The 18,833-nt window shown below is 41.7% G+C and overlaps 1 protein-coding gene across 3 annotated transcripts in view; it reads left to right on the forward strand.

Annotated features, from left to right (window-relative positions):
- The window catches only part of TBCK (TBC1 domain containing kinase), a 167,873-nt gene extending 158,828 nt beyond the window's left edge, over window positions 1-9,045 (forward strand). For all 3 annotated transcript variants that reach the window (XM_045018236.1, XM_045018237.1, XM_045018235.1), the window contains exon 26: window positions 7,943-9,045. In XM_045018236.1, coding sequence (XP_044874171.1) covers window positions 7,943-8,053 — 111 coding nt within the window. In that variant the 3' untranslated portion in view covers window positions 8,054-9,045. The remainder of the gene's footprint in view (window positions 1-7,942) is intronic.
- The last annotated feature ends 9,788 nt before the right edge of the window (window positions 9,046-18,833 follow it).

Genomic DNA, 18,833 nt, shown 5'->3' on the forward strand with positions numbered 1-18,833 from the left:
CTGGGTGACTGGGCAACAAAATGGCAGATGAAATTCAATGTAGATAAATGCAAAGTAATGCCAGCTCACCTCGGCTCCACCTCCTCCGCTGAGCATCGCCGTCGCTCTAATTCTCCTCCCCTCCCAGGCTTGTGGCGCCAATTGGAGGAGAATTAGAGCAGGGGCTGCATGCTCAGCGGAGGAGGCAGAGTGGAGGTGATCTGGGGCAGGGAGTGGTTCCCCTGTGCACACCCCCCCCCTGTTACTGCGAGCGGCCCTCCCCGTGCTCCCCCCCCCCAGCTCACCTCCACTACACCTCCTCACCTGAGCAGGCTTTTAGGCACCCCAACCACTAGGCGCCCTAGGTGACCGCCTAGTTTGCCTAAATGGTTGCACCAGCCCCAACTAGCAGTGATCCAATGAAATTAATAGGCAGCAGGTGTTAACAAAACAAAAGGAAGTACTTCTTCACACAACATAAAGTCAACCTGTGGAACTCTTTGCCAGGGGATGCTATGAAGACCAAAACTATAACAGGATTAAAAAAAGAACTAGATAAATTCCTGGAGAATAGGTCCAGCAGTGGCTATTAGCCAGGATGAGGAGGGATGCAACACAATGCTCTGAGTGTCCCTAGCCTGTTTGCCAGAAGCTGGGAATGGGCAACGGGATGGATCACTTGATGATTTCCTGTTCTGTTCATTCCCTCTGGAGCACCTGGCCTTGACCACTATCAGAAGACAGGATACTGGGCTATATGGACCATTGGTCTGACCCAGTATGACCATTCTTATGTGAAAATTAATTATAATAATAAAATGTTTAGTACAGAAACTCCCCAACATAATGACCTCTTAAGATAGCAATGATGTGAGATAACAACCTTGGCAAAGAATGCATTTTAAAAATCTTGGCCTACTAGGGAACATATTTGTATACGTTTCCATTCCTAGTCATAAATTTAGCATTCTGGAGCAAAGTCACTAAAATATAGTCCAACAAACAAATGTTTATTTAACATGCCCCTCACTTTTCCCTCCACCACACCTCAGTCACCAGTGTTGTCCTTGGTCAGTGGAGACTCAGAGTTCAGAGGTGCTTTCACGTGAGTACATCTCCCAGGTCAGGGGCAAGAAGGCACCTTGCTCGCTCTGGCCAGTTCTGTTCGTTGTGCCACCGTTCACTCCACCACTCTGTTGCCAGTGGCCCTGCTCAGTCACCTCCTGCTGCCACCTGCCACTGTGATCCCTGTGAGTTGGTCTCTTGAGGTTCCACCCAGCTCTCAGTGATTTCAGCTGAGCTCTCAGTGGGGAAACCTCACTGCTAGTACAGTCTGGGCTGTCTCTTCCACAGAAACACTGTCCCCACAGCAGGACTAAGCCCTTAGACCTGATGATCAGTGAATTCAGCTGCAGTGGTCACTTAACAGAACAAAAGACTATCTATGGAGCCTAATCAGCTCTGTCTTTAAACAGTAGAGAGGGACAGGTCCCCACCCTCTCTCGTGATGCCCTCAATCAGCACAGGCTAAGTACAGTTCTACTGCCCTTTACTCATACAATAAGAACAACAACGTTTCATTCCCCTCACCCCCCCCCCCATTCAAGTGATTTGTAACCCAACCCCAGCCAAAATCTATCACTTGGGCAGCACAGCTCTGTTTGCTAGATACCTAGGTAGATTAGGTGTGAATGTAAATACAATCTGGTCCTGAAGCCTTTCCCCCCAGCCCCCAGCTCATCACTAGCTGTCAGGGAGAGCTCATTTAGACTTTGCTTACAAATCATCATTTGAAATTATTAGGTTGGCCAACATCACCGAAATGAATGCACTGACATTGTCATAAAAAACAACAGCTGTATAAGGAAGCTAGTCTATGTTCATACTTTTCAAATCTATTATACTTTTTCAGATGCACGTATTTTTATCATACACTGTATATGCTTTTAAAGTGTGTATTAATGTTTCAATTTCAGTTCAAATTTCCAAACAATCACTAAATTGGCATGTAACTAGTTCACAAAACTGGGGGGGGGGGTGTTTAGGGAAATCACTGACTCATGTGCACCCTGTCTTGAACTCACTAAGTCTCCAAGTAGACAAGCCCTTAGTATTAGAAGTAGTTGAACTAAAAATACCTTCTCTGAAGCAGTGGGATTCAGTGTCAGTGTCTGCAACAGAGAAAGCTTGTTCATGGATACTAGTGAATCATTTCTTTGCTTAGTTCATGTCTACTGTCCTTCACTAGAATCGAGGGCAACCTACTGGTTCTGTTTTACAGTAAAACAGCCTGCAGTCCCCCAGCTGAAGCTTTTGTAACATATGTTTACAAAGCAATAGAAAGAAATGAACATTTGAGGAATCTTGTAACAATCTACAGGTCGTACAAAGTTTGGATGAGAGAGATCTCTAATGTGAGTATCTCATTGCCTTCTGATTCTTTGTATGGCTTTGCTTCCTTGTACTGATGATTGGTCCCAGCATTCTTTCACTTAGTATTCTGGTACAGTATGCTATTCCTCCTTCCTTCCCCATGCACCCTTTAATTTTCCCTTGCCATAGGAATGTCTGTGAAAGCGAGAAATTTAAACATCATTACCTTGATGGCCAGCCTGCAGAGAGTTGGGAACTGACTGTAATCCATTATGGCTCAAACGGCATTCTGTCACAGGAATCTTCACTATATACATTCTAAAATCATGATGTGTCTAGTGTAATACAACTGGTATCCTTGAAAGCCGTGTGGTTTTACTGCTTTTGAGTAGTCTGGTATAAACACAGTTTGATAAATGATCCATAGGGGCATCTAAGGTTCTCAGTTAAACCATAGAGATCATTATGGCTCCTGATACATGATGGTACTTAAATGATGGAAAAAAGGGTCAAACCTACTGTGTATATTTGTATGTAGAGCTGCTGAAATATGGCATCCAACACTAGGTTAAAATGAATTTGCTTCAACTATGCCTGTGCCTCTTTTTTGAGTATTCAAGTAAAGGAGTAGCAAAGAATCCTGTGGCACCTTATAGACTAACAGACGTTTTGCAGCATGAGCTTTCGTGGGTGAATACCCACTTCTTCGGATGCAAGCTTTGCCACAGGATTATTTGCTGCTTCTACAGAACCAGACTAACATGGCTACCCCTCTGAAGTAAAGGAGTTTTATTCACAAGAATGCTTACATATTAAATATTTGCAGGCTCAGTAGTTCACACTGAAAAGGGCATATTTTATGTGGAATTAATTGGTGCTTAACCCAGAAAAGGGGCAGAGTTCCCAAGTCCACCACCAGAAACCTGGGATAGTAGTGGTTAAACAAGCCATTCAAAGATCTCCATGCATCCTCCACACACTCAAATATTTGCTATGAACGTGACATGAGGAAATTAAATTGAACTCTGCATGCAGCTAGTAAATTTCATAGCATCCTAACATTTTTGGAACAATGTCTTGAGCAAAGCCTATCTGACCCAGAAAAGAGAGAGATTCAATGTTTCTGGTATTTTAGTATTCCCTAATCCTATTTATCTGCTGCCTCTCTTTGAGAGACTTAAAGCCCTCTTCGTGAAGTTACACTTCTCCAATCAAGGAATAAAAACAATGCCATTCAACTTTTGTTGTTCAGTGACAAATAAACACAACTCTAATTTTGAATATTAACTAGTGCATTCTTGCAAATAACTGTTTTATCTGTCCATAATATATAAAAAATATAAATCTGAGTAATTGATACATTTGTAAAGATTGAGATTTATAAGAAGAGGGGGAGACACAAGAATTGTACGTGTCACAAGGATGGTTATAATGGAGATTTGAATAATACTTGCACAATTTATTTATATTTCAAGAAGCCTTTTAAAAAAAAGATTTACAGGTTATTCCAAACTAACCACCCCCAATTTTTGGTTTCTGGGCTCACAGTACCCTGTAAATCAGGTCACTTTTATTTAGTTGCAAAATAAACTGTTTAGGTGCCTAATATTTAGGCCCGTAGTTTGATAGTTTGTCAAGTATTTGAAAAAGAAAATATGAGCCCCTACACAATGATTAATGTGGTAGAATGACACAATGGTCTGAGGACATGGGGGAGACTAATTTTTAGTATTCTGAAATTAGAGTTTCTGCTGCTGACACCATAGAAGAAATCTATCGATGGCTCAGAAGGTGTCACTACTTCATAGCATTTGTATGTCTGGAATTTTACTCTTTTTAGACTGTTAATTCTTAGTCTGTGTTTGAGCAACATTAATTTTCTCTTTGTATTGTTTATTTTCTCATGTATTTAAAGTTTTACTATGTGATATTTGTACATAACTGTTAGGTTGTGAAAAAGGCTTGAAGTTGATGTAAATATTTGAAATAATCTTTCCTCCCCTTTCCCTCAAGCAGTACACATGCCAGAAATAACCCTTTCACCTTTTTCGATAATGCAAGATGCATACAGTATACTTTGGCAGGATAAGATTCCAGGTGGCATTAGAACATTTTTCTGTACAATTCCATCTCCAATCTTATAATGAATGTGGTGTGGGATGCACAAGCTCCTGTTTTTTTCTCTCTGGCTGACTTGCCTATCTGCAAGAAGCAGGAACCAATGCATACAAGAAGAGAAATATAAAAAGTTAATATTTTAATTAGGGAGACTGAAGGAAGTTTTAGATAGTGCCAACAAAACACTTCTAAATATAATGTAATGCTGAATCCTACAGCTGTTTCCCCTTTTAGGACACAACATACAAATAACAGAACATGAAATTGTCAGTGTCCTTTCTCTCTGCTCTCCCCCTCCCCCCCAGTAATCAGATCAGGTAGTTGTTAAATTAGGGTCAAATCCTGGCGCACTCCAGCTCTGCAGCATGGAGCCATCTGATGCTGTGCAGCACAAATGTTCCCCAGGGCTGCAGAGTTCTCTTGGTGTGCTGGGATTAGGAATTAGAGAGGGAGTTTGTATGGCAGCCAGGTAGCTCCCTCATAGTAATGTCTGTGCCCCTGTCCTCCAACTCTCACCCACAACGTTGCGGGTGCTGGGGATTACATCAAGGGAAGACAGTACATCTCCAGTCTCCCAGAAGAAGAGGATGGGTTCTCTCTGACTGCTGGAGATTAAATGAGATAGCTTGAACGGCACCTAAAGCAAGCTCCTGGTTGACCATTCTATAATGGTATAGTCTGGCAGAGCAAACACTTCCCATTATGCTTATCAGGAGTTGAAAAACACATGCACGGTCATTCAAAACTCTGTGTTTTACTTTAAATACTATTTAAGGATTATGGTCCCTGCTCTCCCCTGTGGCAGTTCTGGAAGAGTTACTATTGCCCTAGAGTTGCAATAACCTCCACAGGCAAAACATGGAAAAATGGGGACAGGGAACCAAAGAGAGCAGTTAGGGTGTGGGTATGTCACTTTCTAAGTCCCCGACCTGAAAGATTCTATACCTTGCTCTGGCGGACGGAATACAAAGCCTCTCTATCACCTTTCTACACTGGGAACAACTGTTCTCCGTTGGTTGACTTATGAGGAGCTTGATTACATACAGGTAGGAGGCTAATACATGTATTACTTCTGTCTGACTGAGCTATGATTTAGGCTTTGACCAGAGCGTCCTTTTTCTGGCCAGGCTTACTGGCAGCTGACAATATACACATGACTGTGAGGTGGTTGACATGATCTAGCTGCTTCAGTTTGTGATCATGATGATATTGTCCTAGATGTTTGTCCGTGGTGGTCTTTGATAAGTCCTGTCAATGGATTTCTTTGTGTTTCCTGATGAATGGTCTCTACGGTTCTCCAAATGCTTCCTGTTACCCCTTTAGCCTCTCCCCCAGAACAAGCACGTACTCGTTTACTTAATTTTTCATTAGAATCAGTGCCTCCTCCTCAAATTCCTGTCACTCTTTACTTGCAAGAGCTCTTACTCTGCCACTTTGTCCCCATCTCACTGTTACTTTTCCTGTCCTGCCTCTCTCCTGACTATTTGGATACTTGCTTCTCCTTGCTCTACGATATCACTCCTCTCCTCAGAACACCCAGCTAGCAGACTCTCTTCCTCTGTTTCTCTGATGGTCTCCCCACTCCAACTGCTGTTTCCCAGTTGTCACAGGCCTCTCCAGACTGGTTGCCGTGGGGCTCCCTCAGCACACCAGCAGATTTACATGGGCCATTTGTCAAATATGCAACGAAAGCTAATTTATAACTATACCCTGATTACTGGGGCATGGCAAAAGTACTGTGTAGCACAAGATTTATGATGTACAAACCCTAAATGAGAAGCAATTATGTGTGATTCAGATTCACTTCTTAGATCAAATGAAATGACAGTCATATTAAGACCAATGTGTGCTAAATCCCTATTTATAGTTAAAATTTAAAATATTAATAGACACTGCATGTAGCTTTTGAAGAGTTATGAATGCGTAAAACGTGATAGATATATGATGAGGTATAGATATGGTATGAGATAAATATATGTCATTAAGAGCGTATGGTAATTTTTCCAGCATATTGTTGATGAATATAGCACAGTACTTCTTCTTTTTTTTTAAAAGAAACACATTCATATATCATCCATATACGTGTTTGTGTGTGGTTAGTGACTGTACAGATAGCGGGGGAGTCTGAATATGCCTCAGTAATAGTTCAGTGCATATCACAAGCAGCTCTGGTTCAGAGAGCTTTCCATGGATGCATGGTATTTATTCCTCTGTTGCAAGCTGGCATCACTTGGCAGTTACATATCCCATCTTGCTTAATAGCCGTGTGTTTGTGTGTGTGTTTGTTTGGGTTTTTTTTGATCCTTTGAATATTCCATTGACTGACAGAAGCCAATGGGGAAGGTCTTCCCTAGGGTAGTACCTCCATGAGACATGACCCTGGGAATTCCCTGACTATGATCAGCTGTGACCCCTTATATTATCTGAACAAGTCTTCAGTGATCACAGATCATGTGCTGAATTCTCACTCCCTATTCAAGTCTAACCTGAATCACTTGGAAAGGAATGCAATAACTTTGTTTGACATACAGATGTACAAAAATGAATTATGTGCATATTTAACATGCCTTTACAGCAAGGATGTCATAAAACACATTACAAGGTGAAAATTCCAGCTAGGGAAGAAGTTTAATACCTTGCTACTATTAATTGTTGTTGTTTGTCGCCCTTAAAGGAAATGCCTCTGTCTTTCTGTTTTAGGATTGAGCAGGTAACGCTGAAGCACATCATCTTATGCCTTGGTAGCTATTGTAGTGTCATGGTCATTTAAATGGGAAGTAGACAAAAAAATTCTTCAAGCTACGGTTTAGTGTGCCAAATTCAGTTCAGGTGCCAGCACCTGAATGGAAGTTATTGCCCTGTTGGAGTTGGTAATTTAGTTGGCTGCACAGAAGTAATTCTTAGTACTTTATACTTCCTGTGAGTTGTGCAAATGGATAGTAATTGATGATAAATCAGGAAGGAAACAAATGTTGTACAGACTTTTTAAATTGTGGGTGTGGGAGATGGCTGTGTGTTTTCCAAACATTTGGTTGGGAAATTGAATGTCAAGGTAAAGCACTGATCGTAATGACAGATGCTGGGAATTGGATGGCTATGGAGAATTTTATTTCCTCATTTACACCACTAGAGGATGGTCCCTCTGGATCAAATATTAAGGAATCCTAATAGTGATGGGTGAGGAAACTGGACCTGCAGATGCCTGTACAATACATCATCTGGAAAGAGAATGTAGAGCTACCAGTGTGACACTTTTCATGACCACCAAATTCAATGCAATGCATACAAACAAATCATTATGGGCTGCTATGCCATAGTAGTTAGTAGGAAAGCAATTCTTTTGTGGGGTTCACAGGTGAATACAGATATTATATGGGGATATTATTAAGGTTATCCTCTGTTTCACTTTGCTTTCTTAGCTCAGAAAAAGGAGTACAATACACAGCATACTAACGATGTGTATCTGTTTCAGTTTGCAGCTCATCTAGTGCAAATCAAATATCCAAGAGTCTGCATTCTGGATGGAGGCATAAACAAGATCAAGCCAACTGGTCTTCTGACAGTTCCTTCTCCACAGATATGAGCAACTACAAATTTTGAGAGAATTTAAAGTTAGAGGGTTCTGTCGACTGTGTGTGAGCATCATAAATCCTAAGGGCATTATGACATCTGCGATATACAAGAAATCCAAATGATCAGTGTCTTTCCATGTGGATCTGGAGTGAAGGAGCTTTGATTTTATCATTTGACATGGAACTTCAGTTGGACTGGATGAAAAATGTGAAGCTTTAAATCTTGCAAGGGACTTCCTTCAGCAGCAATGAAATCTGCATCAAGCATTGTCAGGTTCCAGTATAACAGCAGTGTAGCTAAGGTAAATATTTAGGGTCTATACATATTTCAGCAAAACAGGAGAAACCATTGCCAGAGAGATCACAGTTGCATTAAATAGATTATTGTTGAGAAATATTTTAGAGCGTGAACATTGCAAGTAATAGGCTGAAATTGTATCACACACATCTTTCTACAAATAACATTTTTTTTCTATCAAATCTTTAAAGAATAAATGTTGCATTTAGTGATCCACTTTTGTTCTGGGCAGCTGTTTTCTGATCTGGACAGGAAATGGAAATAAATAAATCCCAAACTGGAAATCACTGTTCAGAGTGCTGCTGAATATATCCAAATATATACCTTCTTTTAGAGAATTGTTCATTCAGCTTTCATTTACTCTGTTATTACCGTAGCTGTTTCAGAGTAGGCCTCATCCTGTGCAAATAATTTCCCGAAACATGAGAATTTATAAAATATGCAGAAAAATAGGCTTCTGACTATACTTTGGGAAGTGACAAAAGATTAATTAGCCAAGCCAATTAGTCCATAATTGAAACACTTATAAAGGAAAAAAAGCCGTTCTGTTTTTTCACACCATAGGACTCCCCAACCTTTCATAGAAATGTACATTCTAATTGAAGGTGGAAAAGGTGTATTGGGCAGGGGCGGCTCCAGGCCCCAGCACACCAAGCGCGTGCTTGGGGCGACATGCCACGGGAGGTGCTCTGCCAGTCACTGGGAGGGCGGCAGGCAGGGTGCCTTCGGCGGCATGCCTGCGGAGGGTCCGCTGGTCCCACGGCTCTGGTGGACCTCCCGCAGGCATCCCTGCGGAGGGTCCACTGGTCCCACGGCTCCACCAAAGCCGCGGGACCAGCAGACCCTCCGCAGGCACGCCTGCGGGAAGTCCACCGGAGCTGCGGGACCGGCAAGCGGCAGAGCATCCCCCGCGGCATGACGCCGTACTTGGGGCGGCGAAATGTCTAGAGCCGCCCCTGGTATTGGGTGAACTGCTTTATTCCACCTGCCAATGTAGTCCCTTTTTGAAGGACCACTTTGTGAGTCTGAACTTTAAAACTGAGACAGCAATCATATCTCTAAAATATAATGTATGCCAGTGCTGCAGTTGAGTGAAAGCAAGTACCACAAGTGGGATGAGATGGTTTTGGGTAAAGAGAGTTTGGAAATGACTTTTCTTGCAATCAGAAACCAAGAGTGTCAAAAACAGAGAGCGGGCAGGAAATGGGGTCTGTCTGCTGCCAAGGAGCTAAAAGAGAGGGTGACATTATTTTTTATGTTATGTTGTTTTGGCTTTATTTATGTGAAACTCACCTTTTTGGATATAGTGAAAAGTACCTGAATTCTATACCTCACAGTTCTAGCTTATCCCCAGTTTAGCCCCAGCTTTGCTATGGTTCCAAAAATTCATTTTTCTAAGTAATTTAAAAAAAAAACTCTAAAAATATACAATAATCTATATCTTCCTGTACATCACTGATAAAAGTATAATATTTTTCATCCATAAAAGATGTGATGCAGGCTGTAGGCTCCCTAAATCAATGGCATTAAAATAAATGTATTGTGCCCTAATGCCCTGAGAGCAAGAGCCAGTGAGGGAGAGCTGATGTTTAAAGGGAAAAAACTTTGAGATGGTACTAAGATTATTCCTTTAACTTTAAAATTAGAAAACTTTCTTATACATCCTTCCGGGTATTATTTGCTTTTAAAATGTGGTTGTAGATATTAAAGTAGCTTGTAAAATAAAAAGCATTAAAGATTTGTTAGTGTGAGCAGATGGGAGTTTGTCATTTGAGTTGACGCAATGTTCCTTTTTTTTTAGAGTGGTCCATGAAATATAAAGGTTTACAATAAAAGTACAGTGTTAGTATACAAGGACTTACTCTGGAAAAAGTGACTAAAACTAGTGCTTGCCCTAGTTTGGAAATTCATGTGATGATTTGGTTTTAACTTTGCAAATAGAGCATTGCAGCAGCTCGGTATATTTACATTTTTCTTTCCTTATGTCATAAAAGATTAATTTCCAATATTAAGCCATTTGAAGAAAGGCTAAACACAGGCCATGTGCTCTTCTGTAGATCGCCGACAAGATTATCTCATAACTCCTTACACTGAAACTGTGGAAGATCAGCGTTCTAGAGGGAGCTGTTCCACCAGGGCATTGGATCTGGACTGCTCAATGAGCAGGTTTTATTCTGAATTTGATTCAGAGGCTCACTTGTGGCACACCATTAGCAATTCTTGATACCACCAGGTGACTGTGTTCTTAGTAGCCCTACATACTGCATTATTCTTCATACTGGAAATATATGTCAAGAAAAAAAATTCCTCTGACACCTTTTGTCTGAGGAGTGCTCTAATTTATGGTAGAGACTATACAATGGCAGTGCTTTATATATGTGACGAGGTGGTGGCGCATTGTCTGGTCCCACGTGAACAAGGAGTTGACTGCAACTCAGTGTCTCCCTCCATTTATACAGGTGCTCAGAAGGATGGGTGGCAGAGGGGAGAGAATGCCTTTTGGAAGGTAGGGCTCCACAACTAGTATCATCTAGGACTCATCTGAACCTTAAGCTCTAGGAAGTTTTCCGTGTTTCTTTTTACAGGTATGTTAACTTAAGTTTTAGAACAAGAAAGCAAATTACTTTTTGAGGAAGTAGCTCACAGCCCCTGTATTTTCTTCTGTTGATTCATTCAACTAGTTTACGATATTTGAAATGTAAAACATTTATTGACAATTTTCTACGTTAAAAATGAGATCAAGTTAAATTAACTAATAATTATAACCTTTGTAATCTCTTCTATACAGGGCAAGTTTTTGAAAAGAGGATCAATTAAAGGGGTGGTGTTGGGTGACAGTTGCAAGTTCTTGTTTATGGTAAATCTTCACGTGGACAGAAGTAAAAAAAAAAAGAAATGTGCAAGACCAGGAAATGCATTGAGCAACATCTAATTACAGTGAAGCAATTAGAAATGTGTTATGCCATTTACCTTAACACTTGCATAACTTAAACCGGACCAGATTGAGTTGCTAATGTGTAGCACTACTTATTACTTTGTTATAGACGTTTTAAAAGGCTGAATAGAGGGAATGAGGGTATAGAAAACTTCAGACTTTTAAAGAAAGGAATTGCACCTCATTTCTAGACTCCACTTTTATTGGTGTGTCTCAGATATGTTTTTGTTACAACTAAAAGGTACCACCACGCACAATGGGTCTTGTCAGTCTGAGAACTCTGCATGAAGATCTGTGTGTCTGGTTTCTGTTGTTATGCCAGTTCCAGCACTCAGTGACAAAAGTTGATTTTATCTTTTCCTCTTAGAAGTGTGAGATTCTTGCAATTGTTTGGTAACTTGTTCTCGCTACAAAATTCTGTTTTTATGCTATCTAGTTTACAGGAGAAAAGTAGACCTGTGTTTTGGTCATTGAGATTCTCACACTACCTCTATTCCACCAGTTCTTGCACTGCTGGGAAGTCCTGCTGTTGACATGGAGTTATGCCAGACTGCCAGGATGGCCAATGAAAGCATAGAAAGATGACATCAGCTATGCCCTTCTTCTAGTAGTCCCATTCCCCCTTGGCCTTTACAGGCCATTATGTAATTGCTGTTCTGCCAGTACATTCTCCATAGCCCCAGTACCCAGCCCAGCACCATCCTCTGATATTTTCATTATGTTCTTCTTCCAAAGGTTTTTCTGGCACCCAAAGGTATTTGTATAGTGAGTTTTTTGGGCAAAGGCAGTTAGTTCTCACATCCTTGATCTCCCTCCTGCCTTTATGCTTGGCAGGGGCCTTCCTTTCTGGCTAAAACTTTGTGCCTTCCTCAGCTTCATTCCTCTGATTCCAAAGCAAGTTCTCCATGGTCCATGTTGCCAATTCAGGGTGGTCCCCACTCATGTAAGGAGTTGCCCAAATGACTGTTATGTGCCACTCACCTCAAGGCAGATGCAGGCCAGGTTCCAATCAATCCTTTTTCCCCAGGACTGCAGCTTGAGGTGGTGGGCGGCTTGCATGCTCTGATGACCCTGAGAGCTGTGCTGGAGGGAGCAGAATTCCTGCAAGGGCCATCCAAATCACACAGGTCAAAGAGTAGGAGCCAGTTTAAAGGCAATCTACCAGCCCTACTGGTAAGGAGTTGTGAATCAGGCTAACAACCTATGCAAAAATACTTTGTGGTATGGAAACAATGCAGAGAGAAGACCAGTCTGCCACAGATTTGACAATGCAGGCATTGACAGTGGAGAACCACAGTCTGTTGGACAGAAGACAAGATAATTCCAGCCAACCAGCAATCCAGCTGAGACGGCGGCGATGATGGAAAACCAAAGTTGCAGGGAAGTTCTTAATCTGAAATGGCATTAAGGTTAAGACAAAAATTGGGTGTTGGAATGTTAGATCGCTTTGGAGCACAGGTAGACTGATACAAGTTATCAGAGAAATGAAAATTTGGCCTAAGTATACTTTGAGTAAGAGGAGGTAAACTGGATAAGACAAATTATTGTCGGAAGGTGTGATGGTTTTATATGCTGGAAGAGAGGATGTTGCACACTGGGAATATGTAGGCTTATTATTGAGCAAGGAAGCTACTAAAGCACTGAAAGAATGGAAACCTGTAAACTCAAGAATAACGACTACTCACTTTGTGACGAACTTTGCAAAAGTCAGTTTTTCAGTACTATGTGCCAACAAACAACAGAAAAGAATGTTTCAAAGACAGTTTCTATTGATTGCAGAGCCTCCTTTACAAGATCCATTAATATGTCATTGTCTCATGGAAGATCAAAATGCACAGGTTGGTGGTGTTAATACCGATATGAATACATTACGGGCAGATGTGGCATTCCCTAGACAGATGACAATGGTGAATGTTTTGTTGAACTCTGCGTCCTAAGCAATTTTTGCATTGGGATTACACTTTTCCATATAAACTGCCATGAACTGACATGGATATTAAATGATGCTTCGCCTAGAAACAGTGTTTTGTATTATTTTGAATAGGATGAAAATTTCTATTGACAAAGTACTCAGAGAGGAATAGACTGGATTTCAATCCAGAAGGTTGTGTTCAGACCAGATTTTCGCATTTGAGAAGACTCATTGAGCAAGGCTTAAAATACCAGCAGAAGATAATTTCCTTGATTTCACAAAATCATTTGATAGTGTCCACACAGAAGCCCTCTGGAAGATCCTGAGACACTAAGGAATTCCAGCAAGGATTGTTAATTTGGTAAAAGCTTTGTATGCCAAGTCTGTGTGCTGCATCAGGACAGAGAGCAGAGACTCACAATGGTTTAAGATTGTTACTGGCATAAGGCATATGATCTCCACTTTTCTTCTACCTTGTAATGAGAAAAGTGACTGTGGCTGCTGAGGATAGTGATGTTTTGTTCGGGAAAGAGAAAAGATGCAAGATTTAGATTTTGCAGATTATATAGTTGTATATGGGTTGTATATGTGTCTGGATTTGGGCTTGAATAGCAGGGTCAACCACCCAAATCTCCCTCATGTGAGTATTGATGACACAAGAAGGATGCCCTTCGGGGCATCTGTTAGCTGGAGTTTAAAGCCATGGAGTATACATTGAAGGAGTTGATCCCTTCCCAGGAAAACAGAACTTCATCAACCAGAAGGCTGTGCCTTACATTGTCATAGAGAGAGACACACTGAGCTCCTGTCTTTGATCAGAGGTAATCAGGATTCTTGACCTAAACAATAGATATGTGTAGTCTCCAGAAATGCAGACTATAACGTACAAAAAAGGCATGCCATTATATTTGGTCTACATTTGCAACCTGGGTATAAGCCCTAATGAAGCTTCTTCAGTCAGAGAATGTTTATATTTTCTCTTACCTGGTTTTCACAAAGGCATGAGTTCATATGTTGGTATCAGGAGCTATGAGAATCACTGTGGCCTTGTTATCCCCACATTTCTAAATATCTTTTCCTATCAAAAGGATTAGACAGGCCTACCACTCTCCTGTATGAAGTTGGAAATTTAATTTGCTCTTGTAAGCCTTGTCCCAACACCTTTTGAGTCACCATACTGTGTTTCCATACTACTATTCCCTGGGTACACCCTGCACAGATCCACTAAGAGAGCTTAATGAACTATTATCTCTTCCAGAAGATTATTTCTATCTAGGAGGAACCAACTCCTTTTAATCTGTGAAGACAGATTTGACATCAGGCTTGTGTGTTTGGCTAGAAAAACATATTTTTTTCCTTAACTGATCCCACCTTTCTAATGCCAGCATCATCATCCTTTTTGATTTGCAGCTTGCGAAGCAAATTGATGTCAGAGATGACTATCTGGTTTTGGAAGAAGTCTATATAGTCTCCCAGGTAAGTGTTAGGCTATTAATTTTGTGGTGAACAATGCCCTAAGTGATATCACTGTAATATCAGTAGGACAACTAAATCTGTAGTCTATTCATTATCTTAACAAACCCATTTAGTACCATCATAATCACATTACTGAACAAAAGTTAATATTGCAGGGGGCCGTCCCAGCTGTCAGTGTGAAATAATCCAACATCTATTATGCACAGTTTAAAAAATATGACTGGCAAAGTGTAGGGATCTGTTTACAGTGATTACACTATATTTTTGGTGTCATTCACTGGATGAGTTTAGATTAGACATAATATATTGCTTGCAAAGCTTTTGGCCTCCTTCCAAAACCTGTTCAATCATACTGTAAATCACTATGATGGGTTTGTTCTAAATCAACCTGTTGTGGTCTCTTGGTGTTATTACTACAGGATGACCTCAGACAGTACACACTTGTAATTCAACTATTTTATTTCTAGATTAAAATTTTATTGTATGCTTTAGCAGCCATATTCCATGATGCACTGATACATAACGATGCCCAGGACACAGTAACCTGTCTGAGGGAAGAGATAAAGTACATAAACACATGGATTTATGCAGTAATCATTATGTTAAATGAGATGAGCATAGCCAGACGTTAGAGAGCCAGCTTCAAAGTGATTACATTATGAATTACTGACTACAACAGTCTTGAACTGAAGGGGGCCAAAATCTTTGCCAGATATGGTATCTAGCACAACATACTCTTAAAAAGAAGTCTTCATGGTTTTAGTTCTGGTGAAAGGTGCCAGTTTGATGGATCGGGGAATAAAGGCTTAGAACAGAAATCTTAGAAGTCTACAGAACAAGAATATGGCATAATTTTTTTTGTGTTTGTTTTTGGGAGGTCCAGTGTTTAGGGTGCTAGCTTGGCTGTTGGGAGGCCTGTACTCAATTCCCTTCTATAGACTTCCTGTGTGACCTTAGGCAAGTCACTTAGTCTCTCTGTGCCTCAGTTTCCCCATCTGTAAAATTAGATTAATAGCACTGCTCTATTTCTCAGGGGTTCTGTGAGGAGAAATACACTAAAGATTGTGGTACACTCAGATACTATAGTGATGGGGACCGTATAGATACATAAGATAAGGTAAATACTTCGTTCTTTGGAACAAGTGAGTCCTTTGCTTTTCTAACATATCAAGCAGTCAGAAGCATGTGACAACCTGACTCCACCACCCCAATGTAGGGAAAATGGACCTGGAGCTATGGAATAGAGCAGAGAGAAGCTTGAAGGACAGGGAGGACCTCATCCAGCTGGGCCATGGGGTATGTCCCAGGGTACTCCTGGACTCTAAAGAAAAGAGTCTGGTGGGGCTACAGGTTCCCCTTCCCACCCCCAAATCTTAAAATGACTCCTAAATGTCCTGGGGGTAGGAGCCCATAACCAGCTCCCTGCTCCCAATTGAGCAGGAGGATGCGGGCAGCAAACATTTTTCCTTGCTCTAGAGGATTGGGACCCTGCAGTGGAGAATCCGAGAATTCCCTAGAGGGCTTCAGGCACTGTGGAAAGCAAGCTGTAAAATACCTCATCAGTGTCACTGTAAGGCACCTTCGCCTGTGAGGCAGGCTACCAGGGCAGAGACCCACAAAGAGCAAAAAGGAAAAAAAAGGTGGGGGGGGGGCAGGGAGGGAATGTGCTCTCTGACTCTTCCTCCTCCCCCTCCTCTGCAGAGGAAGGAGAGCTATTGGGCTTTGTATCTGAGCAGGCTCAGGGGAAGACACAACACAGATTCTCCCCTTGTCCCCGCCCACAAAGTTTGAGGCCATGTACAGAAAGGTTGTATCTACCGTACAGATCCAGCTCAACAGGCTTCAGAGAGCAAGCCTCAATGCAAATTTATACCCTCAGAATCCTCTCCTAAGGCTTCAATTCCCCAGAATTTCCTTTGAAGATGTGATCATGGAGGAGTGGGACAAGCCTGACAAAGGCAAATATATCAGTAAAAATCTCCTCAGGTTCTACAGGCTATAGGAGCCAAAGAACTCTCTTGCTGAGGTCCCAAAGGTCACTGCTGCTGTTTCATCCCTAGCAAGTGATATGGTTATCCCCTCAGAAGGGGAATTCTTCCCTAAGGACCAGACAGGAAAGTGGAGGCCACTCTCATAAAAAAAAACTTTGAGGCCTCTTCACCTACCTTGAGGGTGTCTCTCACAGCAACATGCTTTGCTAGAGCATGTCTCCTGTCTGAAGGATCTCAGGGTACTAAGGGATAGAGATCACACTGATTTCAGCCCTACTCTTAAAAAAAAATCTCCGTAACAGTGTTTATAGCCGAAACTTCACTGAATACAACGAAGTTTTCAGCCAGTGCCATGGCATCCACATGCAGCTCCATCCTTGGAAGGTGGATTCCCATTCTAAATAGGTTGTGTGCTCAGCAAAATGTACAGGCTCCATTCTCTTTGGACCAAAGCTAGAAGAAGTGGTTGTGGAAAATTCAGCGAAATACAAGCAGTTCCTCCTGTCCTTGTTAAATGCCCTCATGAAAGAATACAAGCTGATGTTCAGACAGAGATGCTCCTTTCCCCTCTCTACCTTGCAGAAGTATCAGTGAAGGGAAAGCAGATTCTCTACAGGTAAGCCCTGAAATCAAGGTTTGGGGGGGAAAGCCCAGAGGTGACCCCGCAGCTTCCAAGACCACCTTATGACAATGATCAGGTGTGCCTACTCCCAGAGCTGAAGCTAGGAGGCAGGATTTCCCACGTCACAGAGCGGAGGTATGCATCCACAATGGACACATGGGTGGAGGACACAGTGAGCCAGGAGTACTCCCTCAAACTTGAGGGCTCCACCTTATCCTTTCTTCATCAAGTCACTCAATTCCAACTAGCCCCGAAAAATGTGAGCCAATCCAGAACAAGATTTCTCATCTTCTGGATAGAGGAGTATTAGAAAGCCTGCCCTCAGAAGAAACATTCTTATGGTTTGACTCCATCTTCTTTATGGTCCAGAAGCTTGAGGTGGGGGAGTTAGAGCCATCCTCGACCTAAAAGGCTCAGCAGCTGGCTGACAAGGACACAATTCCAAATGGTAACCTTGGCCTCGACAGTGCCTTGTTATCTCAAGGACACTTCCTGACATCAGTGGATCGTAAGGTCATGTCACTGCAGACTCCTGAGATTCCTTTATGGCAGGAAGCATTACCAGTACCAAAACCTGCCTTTTTGGACTGTTCAGTCCCCAGGGTTTTTACAAAAGTAAGATAGTGATCATAGCCAGGCACAGGGTATGCCCTGTCTCGACGACATGCTGATAAGAGCCCTGTCCCAAGCCAAAGTGCACAAAGTCACAGCTCAGACTCTGGACCTCCTGAAAGCATATGGCTTTGTCTTCAACATAAAAAAAAGCTCTCTGATTCCTTCAACCATCATCTCTCACCTAGGATTGGACATAGATAGAAAAATCTATCCGTCACTTGAAAGGTTCTAGAAGATCCAGGATCTTGTCATCTGTGGAAGTCATACTAGAGCGCAGTGTCTTCAGCTTTGTTTCCTATACATGATACCAGAAGGCCAAACTCAATTGTGAAGATCGCACAACAGGTGCCTTCAATCCTTTCTCCTGGAATCACTGCCCAGAACTCATGAAAGACCCAAGTGTAAGTCCCAATCCAGGCACTCAGCTCCCTCAACCTTTCCAAACTTGTCCCCTTTTCAGGAGTCTGATTTGTCTTGTGTACCCCAAGTTTCACCTCACTTAAAGACTACTTGCTTATAATATCCGACATAAAAATACAAAAGTGTCACAATACATTATTACTGAAAAATTGCTTCCTTTCTCATTTGTCTATATGAAATTTTAGTTTGTACTGACTTCACTAGTGCTTTTTATCTAGCCTGTTGTAAAACTAGGTAAATATATAGATACGTTGATGTACCCCCAGGGTACGCATACCCCTGGTAGAGAACCATTGCATGAGAATAGCCGCAAAGGCCTGCCCCTATGCCTTCCTCACTACTCATACGAGCCTGGAGAGCTAGAGTGCTCATCTGGGTTTTCAAACCACCCAGGGAACATGGAACTTAGAGGAAACATAAATCTTTTATACCTGAGAGCAGTCAAGCTAGTAACTTTTTCAGTACTGTGAACTTAAAGATTCTCGAAAAAGTTTGTACACCCTTGTACGTAAATTCTCGATC

The sequence above is a fragment of the Mauremys mutica genome, chromosome 5, assembly GCF_020497125.1.
Source record: "Mauremys mutica isolate MM-2020 ecotype Southern chromosome 5, ASM2049712v1, whole genome shotgun sequence".
Taxonomy (NCBI): domain Eukaryota; kingdom Metazoa; phylum Chordata; order Testudines; family Geoemydidae; genus Mauremys; species Mauremys mutica.